At 41.1% G+C, this 22,339-nt stretch overlaps 1 protein-coding gene across 1 annotated transcript in view; it reads left to right on the top strand.

Annotated features, from left to right (window-relative positions):
• Positions 1-610: 610 nt before the first annotated feature.
• Positions 611-22,339, top strand: part of DPY19L3 (dpy-19 like C-mannosyltransferase 3) — a 49,018-nt gene continuing 27,289 nt past the window's right edge. Inside the window, exons 1-6 of the mRNA XM_065416697.1 lie at positions 611-713; positions 3,626-3,759; positions 17,710-17,800; positions 19,113-19,234; positions 20,092-20,237; positions 21,943-22,066. Of these exons, the coding sequence (XP_065272769.1) occupies positions 611-713; positions 3,626-3,759; positions 17,710-17,800; positions 19,113-19,234; positions 20,092-20,237; positions 21,943-22,066 (720 nt within the window). The remainder of the gene's footprint in view (positions 714-3,625; positions 3,760-17,709; positions 17,801-19,112; positions 19,235-20,091; positions 20,238-21,942; positions 22,067-22,339) is intronic.

Raw genomic sequence — 22,339 nt, 5'->3', positions numbered from 1 at the left:
GCTTTTTTAATGTTTTCCATCACAAGTTTTCTTTGGTGTAATCGCTTTTGCATCTCATGGCACCATCCTGCAAAGATTTGTGTACATGCTTAACTTTACATATTGTGAGTAGTCTTATTGATTGCATTGATCAAAAGCCAAGATTTTCAAGTGACTAGTGATTTAGAGTGCCCAACTGAGACACCTTAAAAAGGGACTGATTTTTAAGGGGGCTTATGTTGAGTACTTTTTGAAAAGTAATCCCCTTTAAGGTGTCTCAAATTGGACACCAAAAATAACTAACCACTTTTGGAAATCTTGTCTACCATGTGTAAAGTTATGTATAAGTGTCAGTCTTTGCAGAAGTCGTGTCAGTCTTTCCGTTGCATTCTTTTTGATATCTCTGAGCTACAGAGAATGACACTCTTGTTTTTGTAAAGTGTTTTGAATTACTGTACGTGGGTATAACTTTTTAGGCCTCAGTGCACACTACAATATGCTTGAGTGTTTTCATGGTTTGTCACATACTTTTTTGGTATTATTTGATAATTTTTTGGCAAGGAATATTGATTGCTTTGTATGTGTGTTTAGGAGTGAGACTGAAGAATAATGTATGAAAGTTATTGACATCATGACAACCATCCGACACAGAAAGGGAATAAAAGTCACAGAAGTTGCTGAAGATCATCTGTCACAAGAGAAAAACGTGAAGCCTGACGGAAAAGTTCGATCTGGTGGGTAATTATAAGAAATGTCGTATTGTGGACTCTTACTGGTGTCAATTTTTTGGTATCTACCCTTATGCACAGATGAAAACTAGGGATTGTACCAAATAGTTATCCAAGTATAGCCAAATCTTCTTTATGATCAAATATCAAAGGGGTAGCCGTGTTAGTCTGGATCTGTAAAAGCAGCAAAGAGTCCTGGGGCACCTTATAGACTAACAGACGTACAGGAGCATGAGCTTTCGTGGGTGAATACCCACTTCTTCGGATGCATGCATCCGAAGAAGTGGGTATTCACCCATGAAAGCTCATGCTCCTGTTAGTCTATAAGGTGCCACAGGACTCTTTGCTGCTTTTATGATCAAAGCTACTGTAGTCACTGGGACACTGTAGATTACTGCGCTAGATTCTTTTACCTGTTTTCAAATTCTAGTTTAGGTTATAAATGAAAATAATTTTGTGAACTTCATAAAACCCAGCACACATTTAGCAGAGTTCATCATCAGTGACAGTCTTTGCTCAAGAGAGGCATAGGACTGGAGTAACTTAAACCGGTGGTTCTCAACCTTTTTCTTTCTGAGGCCCCCTCAACATGCTATAAAAACTCCACGGCCCACCTGTGCCATAACAACTGGTTTTCTGCATATAAAAGCCCGGGGCAGAGTTAGGGGGTAGTAAACAGGGCACTTGCCCAGGCCCCACGCCACAGGAGGCCCCCACAAAGCTACATTGCTCAGGCTTCGGCTTCAACCCCAAGTGACATGCAGTGGGGCTTTGGCTTTCCGCCCTGGACCCCAGTGAGTCTAACGCAGGGATGGGCAAACTACGGCCCATGGGCCGCATCCAGGACACCAGCTGTTTTAATCTGTCCCTTGAGCTCCCACTGGGGAACGGGGTCTGGGGCTTGCCCTGCTCCGGCGCTCCAGCCAGGGAGCAGGGTCAGGGGCTGCTCCGCACAACTCCCGGAAGCAGCGGCATGTGCCCCCTCCAACTCCAGCCTCCTACTCATAGGGGCAGCCGGGGACTCCGCTCCATATGATGTCCCTGCCCCAAGTGCTGCCCCTGCAGCTCCCATTGGCCAGGAACTGCGGCCAATGGGAGCTGCAGGGGTGGTGCCTGCGGACGGGGCAGCACACAGCAGAGCCGCCTGGCCGCACCTCTGTGTAGGGGGTGGGGGGGAGAAAGACATGCCGCTGCTTCTGGGAGCTGCTTGAGGTAAGTGCCATCTGGAGCCTGCACCCCTGACCCATCTCCCCCGCTCCCCAACCCCCTGTCCCAGCCCTGGTCCCCCTCCCGCCCTCCGAACCCCTCAGTCCCAGCCCAGAGCACCCTCCAACACCTCGAACCCCTCATCCCCAACTCCACCCCAGAGCCTGCACCCCCAGCTGGAGCCCCTTCCCGCACCCTGAACTGCTCATTTCTGGCTCCACTCCAGAGCCCGAACCCTTAGCCAGAGCCCTCACCCCCTCCTGCACCCCAACCCCAATGTCGTGAGCATTCATGGCCCGCCATACAATTGCTATACCCAGATGTGGCCCTCAAGCCAAAAAGTTTGCCCATCCCTGGTCTAACGCTAGCCCTGTTTGGCGGACCCCCTGAAGCCTGTTCGTGGCCCCCAGGGGGCCCCGGACTCCTAGTTGAGAACCACTGACTTAAACCTTCAAATCAGGCAACTCACAATTAAACCTGGAAAATGTATGCTTCAAACACTGGAGGCTCATACAGGTGATCTGAGTTGTGATTCTTTAACATAAGGTTTGAAGACCTCTGATAGGGGATCATATCTGCACAGTATAAAAACAAGTAAATTACATGTGGTGTCAGAGCTTTAACTGAAACCATTTTTGGCTTTTGTAGATGTAAGTCAGACTCACACAGTGCTACCTTCAAAATATCTTCTGTTTTGTTGGTTTGTTTATGTAAATGAAGGACAAAGGGAAATTTTCATGGAAATGCTTGAGAGTTCACACCATTTGTTTTTTTTTGTTAGGGTCACGTTTTCAATCTGCAACCTCAGATTTTGTGCCTGCAAAATTGGGTCCACCTGCATTTGTGCACACACTTTGAATAGGTGGGCAGCCAGTTTATCCAATTTGCAGAGATGTAAATAAGCCAAATACAGCTCTGGTGTAAGTGGACAAATCCATTGTCTTCAGCTTTATTGAATCACACTTGCTTATATCTCATTTGAATTTTGTCCAATGCGACAGGTAGCCACTTATATTGGATATGCATCCACATCACAAAAAGCAGGATTACTGAAATCAACTTGAAAAAGATTTTAAAACAAAAAGTGCACATGAGCAGTAAACGGAGTGCTTTATTTAGAAATCAGTCTCTGCATTATATAGTCTATAATCTTGTTCTGATGTCAGCAGGTGGTCATCTGCAATTCAAAGCATGACATCATCATCAGAGACTGCTTTGATCAATGATCAGCCTCAGAGTGGAAGTTTATTCAACCTGAAATGCAGTTTGAAAAAAATAAAAAAATAAAATAAGCAGCCAAGTTCAGAAGTTTAAAGAAAAAGATTTTGATATCTTGCTTTGTGAGCTAACAGTCACGCTGTAGTTCATTAATTAAAAACAAAACCCTGGAGGGTATTCCAAACTCTCTGTAATTTAGATTTATAAATTAGATATGGTGTTTATCTAGATCTGTATGAGATCATAGGGCTGTTTTAAAAACTGCAACTTTACATTTTCCCCTTCAAACAAGGGCTTTTTCATTCTATATGTAACTAAAAGATTGCTACACCAGAAAATCACAAGTACAGTTTCCATAAAGCAGTTTGAGAACAAGGCTCTAGTTATGTACAAGTCCTAGACCTCACTAGTGATGGTTCTGAAATCCATTTAAAATACATAAGTAGAATGGCAAGCTTCACAATCCCAGAGTGAACGTGTTTTTCTTCTATAAGTTTACACAGGTGAAAAGCTATGGAAGAGACTTTCACTTACAGTGGGTGGAACTGTTGCCATATCTCTTGGACTTCTTACTTCTGTTTACGTTGCTACTCTACATGAAAATGACCTGTGGTTTTCCAATATTAAGGTAATGAAATGATTTTGATAATTACATCAGTGCTTTCCTAGGACACTGTTTGCAACGTGAATATTTGCAGTAGGCTATATACTTTAAAAAAAAAATCTATTTGTCTTGTCACTCATACTGAAAATATAGAATGTTCTATCTGAAGACAGGTGTCGGGGACGGTGTGTGGAGATGTGAGAGAGCGCGAGGAGCACACATTTCCCATTTTAACTTTTTCCTCTACTTCCTCACATTGAAAACCTTTCAATCACTTCCATAAGTACCTTTTTCCTAACTATGCTCTAAACCAGTGGTTCCCAAACTTGTTCCGCCGCTTGTGCAGGGAAAGCCCCTGGCGGTCCGGGCCGGTTTGTTTACCTGCCGCATCCGCAGGTTCGGCCGATCGCGGCTCCCAGTGGCCGCGGTTCGCCGCTCTAGGCCAATGGGAGCTGCTAGAAGCGGCGCGGGACAAGGGACGTACTGGCCGCCGCTCACAGCAGCTCCCGTTGGCCTAGAGCGGTGAACCGCGGTCACTGGGAGCCGCGATCGGCCGAACCTGCGGACGCGGCAGGTAAACAAACCGGCCCGGACCGCCAGGGGCTTTCCCTGCACAAGCGGCGGAACAAGTTTGGGAACCACTGCTCTAAACACATTCACACAACAGTCTTCCATTATGTTCCTGCTATATTAATAGTAGCTCAAAATCTTGCCTACAAATGATCACATAGAAAAAGTCGAAAACACTGATTTCTCAACATTTTAAAAAGTATTATTTTAAGAAAAGAAATGCCTTCCCCAAATCCTGGCATGCAACAGTATTATCTCTGTAAGAAGGTCTTTAATCTGAATAAAGAAATCTATCTATAAAGTGATTCTTCTAATGCAATTGGGGCACATATAATCATCAGTAAAATAAAACTCTCCAAGTAAGTAATAATATTTATTTTCACATAATAGTATCCTTTATCTGAAAACGTAAAAGCCCTTTTCAAACATTAATTAAAGACCTGTGAGAGATGGGATGATCACCATTTTACAGACTAGTAAATTGAGGCACGGGACAGGGAGGTCACTTAAGTCATTGGCAGAATTAGGAATTGAACTCTACACTGAAGTACCCAGTTCAAACTACTAGATCCGTTACCCTGGTATGTTTTTTAATACAGTACCTCAAATGGGGATGAGATGAGATGAGATATGTAACCACTCCCACGCTTCTTTGAGGTTGTGAGGTGGGTCCCTTCACATAAGCGTTTTATTTCTCTTTCAAGTAGAACAAACAGTATCAAGACAAATTAATCTTTGGTTTATTGCCAGTTTATGGAGCATAAATAATGACTCATGACAGTGCCCCAGAGAAAGCTTGTGTCCCATTTTCTGGGGCTTGCCAAATAGGCCTGCTGGGGGTGTGGCTAAGGCAGCCAGAAAATGTACTGTTTCCCCCACATGACCTTTCAGCAGACACCACATTGGAACTTAGTGGAGCCCACAATTGTACTTCAAACTGCCCCTGACAACTGGACCTCCCCCTGCCCCCCTCAACTAAGGCTGGCAGTGGTAAAATCCCTTCCTTCTCAGGGCATGCAGCTTCCTACCCACTCACCACCTACAAGGGATGTGCGAGGGATGTGGTTGCTGCAGGGAAATGTACTTCCCTGTGCCAACACAAGCAAATTTGGCTCATCAACTCCCTAGAACACAGTCTCTCTCTCCAAGGGATCGTAAAAGATTAATCTAGCAAAGATGATTTAGCACTAACAGATTCTCTACTTAGGTAAAAATTCTGGTCCTCAGCCAAATCCTCTTCCAAAAGGAAAAGACTTACCTCCTCAAACTCAGCTTTATGTAGAGTTAGTTTCACAGCCTCAGAAATACTTGTGCTGGTGGGAACCAGTGTGTGTAGGATTTTTCCCTTTCCAAGAACCAGTAATGATAGATTTTTTCCCCAGTATTGTTGCAGAGGAAAATAATTGTTATGCTGATGTCTAAATCAAAGAAAATAAATGAACAGGTGAGTTACTTTATTGCAAAAACACTTAGTCCTCACTGATAGGTACCATATATATACACACACACACCATATTTTTCTAATAGATTAGGTAAACATATTTAGAGTATTTATACTGTAATATACTCTTATACAATGTGTATGAGCTTCTTTAGCACATTAATACCTTTTTGCATTTCCAAAAACATTTTCATACAGGTACTAAAAGCAGTAGTTACCAGTTACTAAAATAGTTACTGCCGAACTGCATGAACAACATTGTTTGTGGCAGCCTCATCTTTCTTTGGTTACACAGAGATGTATACTGTTGATAAACATGATGTTCACTTTTGACAGTCTTTACTTTTTTAGGTTAAATGTGTGTCTCTACAAATCCACATACATGACTGAAAAGATAAAACGTTTTATATTTACCTCTGAAAAATTCAATAGTTTGTGAATGTGTTCCAACTTACACAAGATGGCACTAGTGACAAATATGTTTATCATCATAGTTATGTTGCTCAAAAATGGACAAAATGCACACAAATTTTTTCTTATTATTTCTAATGGATTAGAAATAATCTACATTGTAAAATAAACTTTAGATATTTTTCAGCGATACATTCTATTTATTGGAGTGTACTCTGTGTGCAGGCTCACTTTGCATTGCTTCTAAGAAAATAAGTTTTCCATTTAGTAGATGTTAAGGGTCATATTTTCAGTGGGCTTCAGATTAACCTTTAACTTTGTAAGCACAAATGTTAAACTTTGACTTGAATAGGCAGACAAGTATTTGCAAAAATAAACTTGTTATGAGCAGTTACCGGATATGCCTATACCTACTTGATCATGCAAACTTAGAGGCTATTTCTATAAATTTGGCTTAAAATTATTTAACATGATTTAAGAACAAAGGGGTTAGCCTCTGCTATTTGTGCTTTATTTGCCAATTAAGGAGGACTTTGGGATGATTCAAAGCTGCAGCCATGTGCACTCTTGCAAGGTACTGTATGTCCATCTATAATAAGACATTTAGACATGGGGTGTCCATATATAGAAAATCTTTTTTCATTGTTTTTCAAATAGTATAGACTGTATACTAATATAGGCAGTGAAATTTAGTGTATAATAATTTAGATCTCAAAAGTTATTTTGAAAACAAATGGAAATGTCCATATTTTCTTTAACTTTTTATGGTTTGGCTGATACATATATTCCTGCATATTCTAACTAAATTTCCTCAAAACTGTGTAGCAATATGCCTTATTTTTCTGGAGGTCTAAATGCTAGTTTTATTGCATGTAATCTAATCTTTGACACCAAAATTATTGTGAGCCTTTGCTAAATGAAGTGCAGAGATTATTATGGGGTTTTTTGTTTGGTTTTATTTACTAAACATGATGTATACTAGAAATGGAAGCCATACTAACACACACTCAGTGTTGCATAACGCAAGGACCTACAAAATTCTGTAATATATAGCCATTGTTGAGAAACAAGGGAAATGTCTATTATAAAAGAGAGAGTTCATTTTTTAAGAATGTAGTCATACATTTCTTTAAAAATGTTACATCTATTTTTAAATGGCTTTGATTGCATAGGTTATAAAAAAAAAAGTAACTAGTTTTTACATTTGACAACGATAAATACTTTAATACATATAAGAATTCCATAAAGCCACCATGAGTGGGATTCACACAGCGGACGGAGATACCATGCTGCCTAGTGGAATTCACAGCTCTGAGGTAGATGGCCAGGCTCCCTATACAATGCATAGGGAGAGATAGGCATCTAAAAAGGGGATTCACAAAAGCCAGCATACTGAGTGGGGAGCTGCCTAAGCTAACTAATAGGAAATGCTCAGGAAAGTGGTGTGGCCTAAGCCTTGCTCCTCAAAAGGTAGTTAGGCGCTGAAGTCCAGACCAGAGGGAGGTGTCTCCTTCCACTCAGGATTCACAACCATGAATTATTCTGATCCTTCTAAGCCAGGTTAGTGATTCTTGTGAAAAACCAGGGAGGTGGTCATGTTCCCCTTATAACCTTAAGCCCAGTTGTTAGAACACATACCCAGGATGTGGGAGAATGGTTCAAACCCTCTGCTATCTGATGTGGAGCAGGGGGTGGAACTTGGCTCTCCTGTTTTGCAGGCAAGTATCCTAACCATTGAGCTATGGAGTACTCTGGGGCAGCTCTCTCTCTCTCACCCACCTCCCCCCATCCCCCTTCTGTTAATGCTGTTCCACTGTGTATAAATACTTAAACTTTAATTAGATCAGGGGGACTGTAACCTGAGTCTCCTATGTCTAAGGTTGCCACCCTCCAGGATCGGCCTGGAGTCTCCAGGAATTAAAGATTAATTAAAGATTATGTCATGTGAATAAATCTCCAGAAATACATCCAACTAAAATTGGCAACACTACCTACTTCCCAGGGGCATGTCCTAACCACAGACCTATAGTCTCTCTCTCTCTCTCTCTCCCCCCCCCCCCCCCCAATGAATATTAAGTATTTATACATAATGGAATAGCTCCAACAGGAGATATTGAGAGTCCCCTCTATTCCAGAATATCCTGGATTAGCCCACTGGTTAGGGCACTCACTTGCAATGTAGGAGGACTCAAGTCCATGCTCCACATCAGGCCGAGGTGGGGGATTTGAACCTGGGTATCCCACATCCTGGGTGAGTAGCTCTGACCATTGGGATAAGTGTTATAAGAGGGTTAACAGGCCCCACCATCATCTTCCATGCAGGTTTAGGTGTGCCCTGAGCATGCCTACTGGATTAGGCCCCAAAGGCAAGATAGGCAGGGGAATGTCAACTTTGTAAATTCTGTGGGGGCTTGGGTGTGAGTTAAACTCAGAGCTGCTGGACAATGTCAGGACTTAGGCAGCTGTGTGTATGCCCAGCCACTGACGTTCAGGTGTGTTGAGGACTTAACAGCGGAAACTTAGGCACCATGGGAGTTTAGGTGCCTATAGGGTTAGGTGGCGGCTCAGCAGGGGTTTTGTGAATGCCAATGTTGCCTAAATGTTGGATTTTAAAAGGCACCTAAAGGATCAGGTAGGCACCAAAGTCCGCCTTGTGATTCTCACTCCTTGTCTCTCTGAATTTAAATATTTTAAGTCTCCTTCCATCTCACATCAGCTACAATTAGCCAGTTGTTAAAAATTTGTACATAAAAACAGCTAATAAATTATATTTAATGCATTTAAAGATGAGTTTGAAAGAGAAACAGTATTCATTGATGGTATAGATATTAAGATATTTCATTTGTCAGACAGCATGAGATGGGATAAAGAGGTGGTAAGTTTCCAATGAGTTGCAACAAGTTATATCTGCAAAGGGCTGGATTCACTACTGTAGTTTTACCATAGTGTAATTTCTTTGTAATCCAAATTTCACTTATTTTGAAATTTGAGTTTATGATAGATAACAAAGAATATCCTAAGTAGTTACAAATAATTTATTTACAAGCTAGAAATATATATGCAGTTGGAGGGTGATGTTTGGAGGCCTTAAATGCTGAGAAAAGCCTACCATAGTGTAGGTCAAATCGGATATGAGCTTGCAATATAATATAGAATCAAAGACAAGGTGACTTTTGGACTGCGCAGGGTGGGGGTGGGGGGCAGAGAGGCTTGGGGCTTACCCCCCGCAGCGGTGCGAGCCAGCGCTCGTGGCTCCAGCCCTGTGGGGGGGCAGGGAGGCAGCTCGGGGCTTCCCCTAGGGTTGCCAACTTTCTAATTGCACAGAAATGAACAACCCTGCCCTTCCCCGAGGCCCTGCCCCCACTCACTCCAGCCCCCCTTCCTCAGTCGCTCGCTTGCCCCCACCCTCACTCACTTTCACTGGGCTGGGGCAGTGGGTTGGAGTGTGGAAGGGGGGTGAGGGCTCCAGCTGCAGATGCAGGCTCCGGAGCAGGGCGAGAAATAGGTTCAGGGGGCGGGAGGGGGCTCGGGGCTGGGGAAGAGGGTTGGGGTGCGGGCTCTGGGGGTGAGGGCTCCATCTGGGGGGTGTGGGCTCTGGGATTGGGGGTTCAGAGTACGGGAGGAGATTCTGACCTGGGGCAGGAGGTTGGGAGGGGGATGGGAGAGGGTTTGGGGGGTGGGCTCCGGCCAGGTGGCGCTTACCTCAGGTGGCTCCCGATCGGTGGTGCAGAGGGGCTAAGGCAGGCTCTCCGCCTGCCCTGGCTCTGCGCAGCTCCCGGAAGTGGCCAGCATGTCCGGCCCCTCGGTGGAGGCGCGGTCAGACGGCTTTGCACAATGCGTGCTGCCTCCGCAGTTCTCATTGCCTGCAGATCCTGGCCAATGGGAGCTGTGGAGCCAGTGCTGGGGGCGGGGGCAGTACGCAGAGCTTTCCTGGTCACCCCTGTGCTTAGGGGCCGCAGGGACATGCTAGCTGCTTCTGGGAACTGCACGGACCCAGGGCAGGGAGCCTGCCTTAGCCCCGCTGCACCGCCATCTGGATTTTTAACGGCCTGGCAACCCTAGCTTCCTGCCGCAGCAGGGCGAGCCCCATGGTGGGCAAGGATGCTCCAGCTCACGGCGCCGAGACTTGCTGCAGGATGAAATTAAGCAGGGGGCCGAATCTGCACTGCAGCCCATAGGTTCCCAACCCCTGATGTAAAAGTCTGAGCATTTCAAGGCCAGAGAAATGTCCCTAAGTTAGAGGGAATTACAAACAAACAAACAAAGTATAACCTCAGTGTTACTAACACCTCAGGAATGGAGGTTGTTCGAAACTCTGAATTGTTTGTAATTCTGAACAAAATGTTATGGTTGTTCTTCAAAAGTTTACAACTGAACATTGACTTAATACAGCTTTGAAACGGTACTATGCAGAAGAAAAATCCTGCTTTCCTTTTTTTTTTTTTTTTAGTAGATTACATTTAACACAGTACTGTACTGTATTTGTTTCTTGTTTGTTTGTTTTGTATCTGCTGCTTCCTGATAGTATCCTTTCAGTCCAAATGAAGTGTGTGGTTGACTGGTCAGTTTGTAACTCTGATGTTCATAACTCTAAGGTTCTACTGTAAATGATTAATGCGCTGGAGGGGACAATTTAAAGGGACAACTAAAATAACTAAATTTGATGAGCTTGGCTAAATGACAAATAAGGGAATATTTGATAAACAACCCTAGCTATTTTGAAATTATTTAGGGTGTTCTAGAGCAGAGGTGGCCAACCTGTGGCAGAAGTTAATATGCGGCTCCTTGTATAGGCACCGACTCCGGGGCTGGAGCTACAGGCACCAACTTTCCAATGTGCTCACTGCTCAACCCCTGGCTTTGCCACAGGCCCTGCCCCCACTCCACCCCCTCCTGCACCCTCTCCTGAGTCTGTTGTGCCCTCATTCCTCCCTCTCCTTCCCTCCCCCAGAGCCTCCTGCACGCCACGAAACAGCTGATCGGGAGGTGCGGGGCGGTGCAGTTCAGCGGGGCTGCAGGTGGGTGGGAGGCGCTGGGTGTGGGGGGGGGAAAGCTGACGGGGGGCTGCTGACATATTCCTGTGGCTCTTTGGCAATGTACATTGGTAAATTCTGGCTCCTTCTCAGGCTCGGGTTGGCCACGCCTGTTCTAGAGGTATGTAAAGCAGAAGTAAAAAAAGATTAAATTGAACAAAGGAAGAATACAGGCTGAATAGCAGGAATGTTTTTTCTAACAATGAAATCTATTAAAACTATTAATAGGAAAAAAAAGTTTACCAACCTGTAACCTTGCACATGATCTCTAATGTCCTGATCCAGTGCCCATACTTCAGAGGGCATTGGATCAGCCTTTAAATCATAGTGAACTCTTAGGTAAAGTTAAATTAATATTGAAAATATCATTACAATAGGCTCAACTTCTTGAATAAGTAAATTGCAGTTTTTGGATGCAGCATTAATTACCACAGTTTTTGTTTTTAAGTTTTCTAACATTTTAAATAGAATTTAGCAGTGAGACCACCAATTTGTTGGGCACTGTGAAGGATATATTTGTTGTAAAATATTTTAAGTGCACAGTCTGTTCTGTCAGTGATAACAGGAATATTATTATTAGCATTTTCATATATATTAAAAGGATGATCTGTCATAAAGAATAGCTTTTTATTTAATAGAGTTTGGCTCTCCACTGTGCTATGCCTGAGTTCTGCTCAGATGCAGTGGTAAAGTGGAACTATCAGGGAGTCAGTCATGGACCCCTGATTCTCAGCTGCTTGGCCCATGCCCAAGACAACTTAAAGCTGTCAGAGGCAGAGTTAATGTACATCACTTATGCAGGGTCTGTCAGGGCTATAACAGTGAAGAACTGGACATGGTGGTGACTCGGTCATTCCCACTTCTCTATCATCTTATGCCAGAGAGGATCCCCTCACCTTCTCTCCACAGAGGACAATGCTGTAGTGAAAACCTTTGGCCATAGTTTGGTTTTTAATTAGGTGGACCAGATAATCTGGGTCACTTATTTTTGCGTATATACCCTTTAGGTTTAGAAAATGGAAGCTTTATTCTGAATTAGTGTTCCAATATGGTGCATTGATTTGTTGACATTTGTTGCTTGGTTAGAGAACTGTGCAGAAAATCCCCCAACTTTGTTCAGCTTCAAGAATTCAAAGTGAGAAGCATGTATTTTATACAGCTATGTACCATAACTCAAAAATAAAGAATTGAAATTGACATTTATGAACCTACTGCTAATGATGGCCTGGTTATAGAAATGTGGTATCGGTTCCACTGTGGAAGGCCCCTCTTGAAACCCAATTTTCAGTATCCTGCAACAATGAGAACAACTTTACTGTATAACAACTGTTGCAATAAAGTACTTCTTTGCAGACAGCCTTCCTTCAAGAGGCTAGCAATAGCACCTTCTATGGTATGAATGAGAACCTTGATGATGAGTTAAATATACACACTCATCTCTGTTTATCTAATTTTGCCATGGAAATTGGAATAAGGGAAAACCAATCTTGTACCTCTCATCACAAAAATAGAAAAAAAGCAAGTATCCAAGGACTGTGACGTATGCTATAAGTTAGATGCCATGAGAGAGAAGTCACAGAATAACCTTGTCCAACAAAATGAAGGATAATGTTTGCATACAATTTTAACAGTGGTCATAGGAGCCTACAGTCAGTTGTCCTGGCTAGATGACATTGAAGAAAACACTGGGCTCGAGTCTCTTCTCACTTCCACCATCTAACTCCATTGACTTCAGTGGACTTACTTCCAATTTATGCTGGTGTAAAATGAGATCAGAATCCAGCCCATCGTTCTTGTGTCAGGTCTCTGAGGGAATTCTAAATACGCGCACACACACACACACACACACACACACCAAATGCCCAGTGTATCTTCCCATGTGTCATTTCTGCAACAGCAAATGAACTCACAATTTACATTTTTCTCAGGGAATGAGCTCTAGTATGAACATCAGAGAATTAGAACAGAAGTAAAACTTGATTCTCCTTTCATATCAGTTTTAATCTAGTGTTGTTCTGTTTACATCAATGAATTTGCACCAGTGAAGATAAGATGATAATTAGGCACAAAGCATAAGCAGTATTTGAGTCCCGATGTTCTCACTTGTTCTGGCTAATCATGTGCTTATGTCTTCTCATTTCACATGCTAAATCTCTAATAGAGATGAACAAAGAAGCAGGAAGCTAGTATTCAAAGTTCATTAATAACAGGTGTAATCCATTAGGAAAAAACCAAGCAGGATCAATACTTCAGTACTTTCCTCCTGAAGATGTTGCTTGGCACCCATACCCTATATCAAAAGTCTAATCAACATTTGAGCAGGAGCCATGCCATTCTGACAGATGGACAGGAGGTTAACCAGCCAAAAGACCATGTATGTGCATTAAATATGTTTGCTGAGGGCATGAGTCACAGCCTGGAACATTGATAGCAGCTGTCTATATTGAGTTTCCACTTGTATAGTTGAAGAGATTTGCTAATCTGACTGATCTGCATTGAAATTTAAGACTTGAAAACAAAATATATATATTTTTTCAGCTACACAAACTATGCTTTGGCCTTGTTAAATCAGATCAAAGAATGCTGGATGAAGGCAGTCAGTGTAATTAGGTCCATATTTGTGCTGTTTTATATAAAAAGCTTCAATTCATTTTATCTGTTTTCCTAAATTTGGTATGATTTGCTTTAGAGGATTGAGGAAACTTGTTCTGGAATCTAAGGACTTTCACTGTTAACTGTGACTAGAGCCCTTTTGTATGTTGTTTTCATTGCTTAATACTGTAATAAATGAAAGACTTGAGTTCAAAAGACTACATTGAAAATGTGCCAGATAAGTATGGACTTTTGAGACAGTAAATGTTAAGTGAGTTTCCAGGGGAATTCGTTGGGAGAGAATAATGCAAATCCCCAACTCAGGTAATGCAAAAACCCAGCCTTTTGAAGCTATGCCAGTCAACCATTGTTGACTGGTTACCTGTTACAGAAGGCTGAGAGTAAAGGCCAAAGCTGTTTAAAGAAATGGCTGATCTGTCCAGTCTGAGTTTTAGTTGTGGATCTAACATGGGTGAATTTGCAACCACGGGGAAAACCCAGCTGTGGGTGTTGAAGGACTAAAACCTACCAGAGCCCTAGGGTGTAAAAGGAGATGACATCTGGTAAGCTTTTTTGCATATGTATAGGTTCTTTTATTATTTTAATGTCTTTTCTCTGTAATACTTTTACCTTAAAAATAAATGTGCTTGTTTAGAAGGAACTGTGGGCAATATACTGGTCATAGCCCTTGGACAGAAAGTAAAACAGAGGCGCTGGTCTTTTTTTGGTATTCTAGCTTGCTGGGTATATCACAGAGTAAGGCAAGAAATTGTGGAACCTTAAAAATGCATGGTTAGAAAGGAGTGAGGTGTGGGTTTCCACCAGGCAGAGGTGATGGCTAGAAGACTTTAAGTGGATGCCATTTGTGGCCCACATTGGGGGAAAGACAGGTGCAATTGCCCTGAAACTGTAACAAATATTATTGAGCATGGTCGATATGTTGCATCATAATCTGCCATGGAAAATTCTGCTGTTCCTAATGTATGAATCACCATAGTCCACACAAACTCTCCAGTTGCATTCCAGTATACTAAAACATTACAGTGTCAGTGGACTACATTGACTTTGTGCCTTTTAGTACACCTCTACCCAGATATAACGCGACCTGATATAACATGAATTTGAATATAACGCGGTAAAGCAGTGCTCTGGGGGGAGGGAGGGAGAGAGGGGGCTGCGCACTCTGGCGGATCAAAGCAAGTTCGATATAAAATGCGGTTTCACCTACAACGCGGTAAGATTTTTTTGGCTCCCGAGGACAGCGTTATAGCGGGGTAGCGATGTATTTAATATCATACTAAGCAAAACGAATAGAATTGAACCAGATCATAAGATGGGATAGCTGCAATTTCTAGTTTTAAATTCACCACTACTACAAAAAAGTTCTCTCAAAACAGAAGCAACATTTTTAAGTGTTAAAGTAGAAGGAATTTTTAACACTTGGAATTTATTAAGGGGGGGGGGAAGGTAATCACAGAGGGGGATCTAATTAGCAAAAATGCATTCAAACATGATTAATATGTAATCCTTGCACCAGCTGTCTTCAACCAAATGCTATTTATATTTTACGACACAAACACTAGTGAGTTTTACATCTGTTTCATGCGAAGATAACATCTGCTTTACTCATTCACAACACTTTTCCAGTTCGATGGCAATTTATACTTTTCTTAGTGTGCTATCTCAATAAAAATATATACTGTTATGGGTAAACACTTTGAGTGTATGTTTTACTATTGTATGTTCAACTTGTGCAATGTTTATCACAGAATCTACAGTGTTCCTAACATAAATGTTTTCTAAGAGCTCGAAGACATTCTTAAAAGATATTTTATGAAAGTAAATTTACATGTGAAAAGACATTTTGAAGGATGTAGGCTATGGCTACACTACAGCTTAAGGCAACGTAAGTTAGAGTTTCACCCGCCAACATAGCTACCTCTATGTGGTGGGGACTGGAGTAATTAAACCAACGGGAGAGCTCTCTTTCAGCAGTTTAGAGCAGCTACATGGAGAGCTTCTAGTGGTTTATTTTTGTCTACAGTTGACTTCAGCAAAATGTGTTTTTTGCAACAAGATTCTACATTGGGGAAGAGGAAGCCATTTTTGTTTAGTTTTATGTTAGCACTGAATCAACATTGATTCTTTTCCAACATTAGGAGATAAGAGAATCAGCATGACTGTGTAAAGGAAATGCAAGTCTTAGGATGCTACACAATTAACAAGAATGGTACCATAAAAGCTGAGAAAGTAAGGCCATTCAGTTATTTCAGCAATGTGCTTTTGTACAGGAAGATGAATTAATAGGATTAGCTTTAGGAATCTTATTAGGATTTCTTCATGTTGAGATTGCCATATGTGGAGTCAAAAATATAGGGATAAACCCTTTCTAGTTTTTAAACTATACAAAATTAAAAAAAAAATTAATGTAGGCACTAAAGGTCACTGTTATTTGTAAGATAAAATGAAAAACTAAATGATTTCACCGCATGATATTTTGTTTTCCATATTTTAATTTGTCAAAGTGTGCTCATCCATGGCTCCGAGCATGTGTATAAACCTCATTAAGCGCACAAGACTCATGAACTAATGGAAGGAAGTGAATTCCCAAGTAGAGGTCCCCTATTGAAAATCCCCTTCTGTCTAAACTAAAGCATTGTAAGTTTAGGAGTACTTGTGGCACCTTAGAGACTAACAAATTTATTAGAGCATAAGCTTTCGTGGGCTACAACCCACTTCTTCGGATGCATATATCCGAAGTGGGTTGTAGCCCACGAAAGCTTATGCTCTTGTTGCAGGCACAGAGGCCCGAGGACAGCAACAGCTGGTTCGTTGCCCGGCGTGCTTCGCGCCAATAAACATACCGGGGTGGAGAAACAATCAAAGGTTTATTTGAGATCTCAAAGTGGTGCAAGGAGACAGGCAAATCTCAAATCGAGCACACCAGAACAAAACAGTTTCTCTCTTCTTATACTTTACAACCAAGCCCCCCCTTCTCTCCCCCTGTACCACCACCTCCTACTCCCCCTCCCCTCTCTACCGAAGACATGTTCATACATTTAAGCCGTTAAATCATTCTAGGGCTATAAATCTAGCTTGTTAGTAACATTCCTCTAAACAATCATTTGGTTTTGTTTACCCTAGTTTACTACCCCTCCTCCAGCTAGAAACATGCAAACCTCATCATTATTGCTTAGGACCTGGTTATGAGCAAGGTCGTAATAGGTAACTGGCTATTTACACATTCCAATTCCTGTCCTTGGCTTTTGAGGCCGATTAGAGTTAAACATGGAAGGACAGAGTTTAAACATGGAAGAACTCTGGTTCATATATATATAGGCCTAGTAACCCCAACACTCTAATAAATTTGTTAGTCTCTAAGGTGCCACAAGTACTCCTGTTCTTTTTGCGGATACAGACTAACACGGCTGCTACTCTGAAACCTGTCATTGTAAGTTTGAATGCCTCAGGTCTCAGCTGCTGCAGCATCAGCCAAAGAGACAAAAATCAGACCTTTGAGATACTGAGAACTCAAACAAATTTAAGGCTTTATAGATTAAAACTAACACCTTAATTTGGAATGTGAAAACAAATAGGAGGCCAGTGTTGTTTTTAACCTATAAAGTTAAGTATAAAGTGTTGAACAGCTGGCTCCCTGCAAGAAACCATTTAACAAATGGGCAGCTGCATTCCACACTAGCTGTCTCTTTACCCAAGGGCCCATTTTTACAATTCTAACTCTCAGTAATTCTCTCATATTGACTTTGATGGGTCAAAATGTGAGAAAGGACTGCTCATGTGAATAGGACTTACAGGATCAGGCCCAGAGTTTGCTGAAGCAAGTCATGTTCCACAGTATTGATATGTAAACATAAGCTCTGGTGAATGATTGTATCTTAAGTAGCAGGGCTTCTAACTTATTTGCAGGAAGTAGAACGGGAAATTTCATTCAGGACTGAATGTGGATTGTATTACTCCTATTACAAAGAGATGCTGCAGGCTACATCCATCCAACAAGGTATTTGTAATGTATAAAGTAAATTTTACTTTGCTTTGACGAAATGCTGTTTTTAATAAAGTGAAAAGTGAATACAATGTTTTTGAAAGGTGCTGTAATAATCATGCTAGACACAAATTTGTTTGATTCATCCACAAAGCAGGAATAGTTTAGATAGTGGAAATATAAGCTTTGGAATGGTACATTGGTTCCTCCGATGTACCACCCAGTGAGAAAGTGAAATCACTCCTAAGAGTGATATTTCCATACCTGTTTAGTGTTTTGCCTCATTGTTTTACTCAACAGTGGCTAAGCATTTGATATGCTGTAACTGCTTATTACAGTAATTAGAATAGTCAATACTGTGCTGTGTTCTACACACACACCCCCTCTTTTTTTTTTTTTGTATCCATGGTTTGTGTCATAGGTAGATTGTTTGGTGGAAGGGACTTTTTTTGGCTACATATTTGTACAGTGCCTAGCAAAACGGGGCCCTAATGCCTGGTTGAGACCTCTAGGTGTTCTTGCAAAACAGATAAATAATATCTACTATGATGCCTATTGGGATTATTTGTGATGGTGTCTTGTCTTCAAGACACTGGACTGAGACTCCCAATTAATTTTCCTTATGCTACCTAACCACTAGTATGGTTGGTAACAATTTCATCAATGCCAATCTCAGCTGTCTTTAAAGCAGTGACCTAAAAGTGAATGGCTCATGATCCCAGTATTAATGTCCCAAGTGTAGTGCCCCAAACATCATTTATTATTGCAGTGTTCACAGCATCATGAAAATAGGCATAATATTGCATGTTGACATTCTGTATATTTAGTAATGTTTTACATTCACTGTATAGCAGTCCAGTAATCGCCATTCTAAGGGTACATAAACACTAATATTAAAAAAATAAAAAATAAAAAACACCACAGCACCAAGTCTCAGAGCCTGAGTCAATTGACTCTGGGTCTAAAAATAATAGTGTAGACCTTTGGTCTTGGGCCAGAGCCCTGGGGTCCAGCCCGAGCCTTAATGTTTACACTGCAATTTTTAGCCCTGCATCCCGAGCCCTGTGAGTCCAAGTCATCTGATCTGGGCCAGCCGTGGTCATGCCATGAGTCTTAGGGTATGTCTGCACTGCTCTCAAAGTGGGAAAATTAACTTTAATAAAAGTTTTAGATTTTAGTAACTGAACCAGATATAAAAACATGTTTTGAATCCTTGACGTAATGCTTTGCAAAGTCTTCCATAAAAGATCTTAAAATACAATTGTGAACTTTTCACTGTACAGCTGAAAATATATTCTTCTATTTTAATTTCTCTTTTAACATTTAGGTTTACATGGCTTAATATATGACAATAAAACTGAATCTCTGAGGACAATTAACATACTTGAAAGAATGAATGTTTACCAGGAGGTGTTTCTCAGCATACTGTATAGGATTCTTCCCATTCAGGTAGATATTTAATTATGGCTTTAAATAAATAACTATATATGGAAGCTTCCCAGTGAACGAGAAACCTAATTTTGGTTAATTTCTAAGGATAAATATATTCCTGCAATTGTTTTAAATCTATAAAAATAAAAACTACTTAGTTTTCAATGCAACCACACATGAATATAATAGGAAAAGATTTAAAAGTGGTTGGAATTATCCACTTGTGGCTGCCATTATGGATTTGCACCTGCAAAAGGAACAAGACCCTTTATGGTCATTTTAAAGCTTTAAACAGTCTGTGTGTGTACACGTACACATATGCACTCAGGGTTTTAAGAATCAGGATAGGTCTGGCCAAGTGATGCTGCGGCTGTGTGGTATGCCAGGACTGTGGGGGAACTCGCGTAGCTTGCTTCATTTCACTAGAGGAGCAAATAATAGCCTTCCTACTACATTCTTTCTGGCTAGCAGCTCACCTCACCCTTGTGGGTAAAGGGATGTGAAGATCCTTGTAGCTATTGCAGATGAGTTCCCTCCCTGTGAGTGGGCAGAGTATTGAGAGGTGGAGACTTCACAAGAGTGTAAGATGGGACTTTAAACAGGTAGCTTTGAAAGTGTTTGCTTAACAGCCCTTCATATTATTATGGACTATCAGTAAACAACATTTAGGCATTTAAAATAGATTTTTGAATCACTGGGTCATAAATCTTGTATTTTTGAAAAAATGTATTGGGTTTTTATACCATTTTACTTGTCTTTAACATTGATTATTTGTATTGTTATTTTGCAAAAGTGTTGAGACATTACATTTAAATTCACATAAATTTTATAAAATACTGGAAATAATTTAACTTCAATATTCCTCTGTTTTACAGAAGTATTTAGAGCCTGTTTATTTTTATATCTACACTTTGTTTGGACTTCAGGCACTTTATGTCATTGCTCTGTATGTAACCAGTTGGCTTCTTAGTGGAACATGGCTTTCAGGTTTGTTAGCAGCTTTCTGGTATATTACGAACAGGTGAGTGTGAATTAACATGTGACCCTTCTAAAGTTTTAGTTTCTGACACATAAGGTTCAGACATATATTAAACAGTCAATTGCTAGGATTAAATTGGGAGTAAGGGAGAGCATAAAACAGCAGAGAGGCTCTCTCTTTAGATCAGCCAGATATTTAATAATAATATCTAATGTTTAAGATAGTCAAAAGTTTGAGGAAACTCTCTAAAAATATGGCATATCCAAGCTCTTTTGGGACCAGACTGAAGTGGGAGTTCCCAAGTGGCTTTTAGCCACCTATGTACTTCCCACATTGTGCAGCCCTTCTGTACCAGCCTCATATCCCCTCAGTGCAAGTCAAAGTACTCTAAGAGGTGCGGTGACTTATGCCAGATGCACCACAGCCCCAAGAGCTTAGGGTGACCAGAACTTATGTCCCAACCACTTCCTTTGTTCCCCTATAGATACACCTCTTGCATTGTGGGTCAGGGAAATGGTGGCATAGGACCTGCTGTGCTGCTATGGCACCTAAGGATTCCCTGAATTGAGGATTCCTTAAGGGATCAGATTAGCTGCTTTGCATTGCCCTACCACCAGCTTGAGTGAGGCTGGCTCTTGAACTTTCAGTTGTTTTCTGAAACTTAAGAAAATAAAAGTATAATGTCAGTACTATCAAAGCTGTCCCAAAGGGGTTTAAAATTACTTTCTCCTCTAGAGCACTAAAAACACTAGAATAACTATAAGGAATCACTTTGTAACTGATTTGCTTACAGTCAAACTCCTTTACAGTAGTCACAACTGCTGATTAACATTTCAAACCGTGGATAGTAGTTCATGTATTTATTTAAGAGGTCATTTTTTCCACATATGGAAGACTTGGAATGGACTTGTTTTCTCTCCAACTTTCTAATAAATAGTGTACAGTAGAAGGATGTTACTTATCCAGATAAAATGATTAGATGGGACCAATTTGGATAATGGGGAGTTTCTGTCCAAAGGGTGTACATCTAGGGTCATGGAAGTACTGTTTGAAGTACTAGGGTCTTGCAGGCAAGAATGGTTCAGATAAACAGGTTGTTCTATTTTCCACTTACTTCAGCTACATAAGGAGAAATGGACATGGGATTATTTACATTTGTCTGAGATTCTGGAAATGACTGTGCTGGGTGGTTGCCCTTGTCTTTTGATAATAACACTTCCAGTGTCAGAATGTTTCAGGAAAGGCAAGAAGTCTCTTGCTGTCCATTCAATGGGATTCAGTCATGCCATTAATACAATGCACTTGAATTATAGTGAGGAAAATGCACTTGAATTACAGTGAGGAAAATGACGGCTATCTATTCAGCTATGCCTCCTGAAAGCCAAACTGAGGAGAAATATATTGCCATTGACCTGAAAAGTGCCAACACTTTTCTTTAGATTCCCCTAACTCTGCTCCCCAAGAGGAGGTTTGGCTCCACAGTAACAGCTATCTGAAAACAAGTAGAGTTAAAGATTCAAAAGGAAGAAATCTTGGTCATGAATGAACTAATCCCTGGATGCTCCTCTTGGCAAGTTTTCAGGGCTGGGGATGTTCAGAGGACTCACCATTTAGGAGTCTGGTCAGAAACAATTTGCAGGAGCCTAGATATGATTTTCCAAATACACTTTCAATTTTAATTGAAATCTTCTGTGCAGGAGACTGGGTTTTGGTTGCATTTATGAATCTCTGCATTTGTTTTGTGCAGAATAGATACCACAAGAGTAGAATTCACCATTCCATTAAGAGAGAACTGGGCACTGCCATTCTTTGCAGTTCAGATAGCGGCAATCACATACCTATTCAGATCTCATTTACGACCTCTTCATGAAGTAAGTATTTCTAAGATATTTGATATAACAAAACTAGTATCTGAAATGTCAGGAGAGCTGCTGAAAACAGAAGTGTGTGCTTCAGGTAACTTCCTATAAATCAGAAGGAATGCACTATTATTAAATATAGTGATGGAAATGTACAAGGCACTATACAAATAGATGGTAGAAAGAATTGTTACTCTGAGGAGCTTGCAATTAATTTAAACAAATAATTGAACTATGAAGGGGTGCAAACACTGATAAATGCACTCAGGGTTGAAAAAAAATTGC

Source organism: Emys orbicularis, chromosome 14 (assembly GCF_028017835.1).
Source record: "Emys orbicularis isolate rEmyOrb1 chromosome 14, rEmyOrb1.hap1, whole genome shotgun sequence".
NCBI classification, from domain to species: Eukaryota; Metazoa; Chordata; order Testudines; family Emydidae; genus Emys; species Emys orbicularis.
This window is presented reverse-complemented; position numbering and strand designations above follow the sequence as displayed.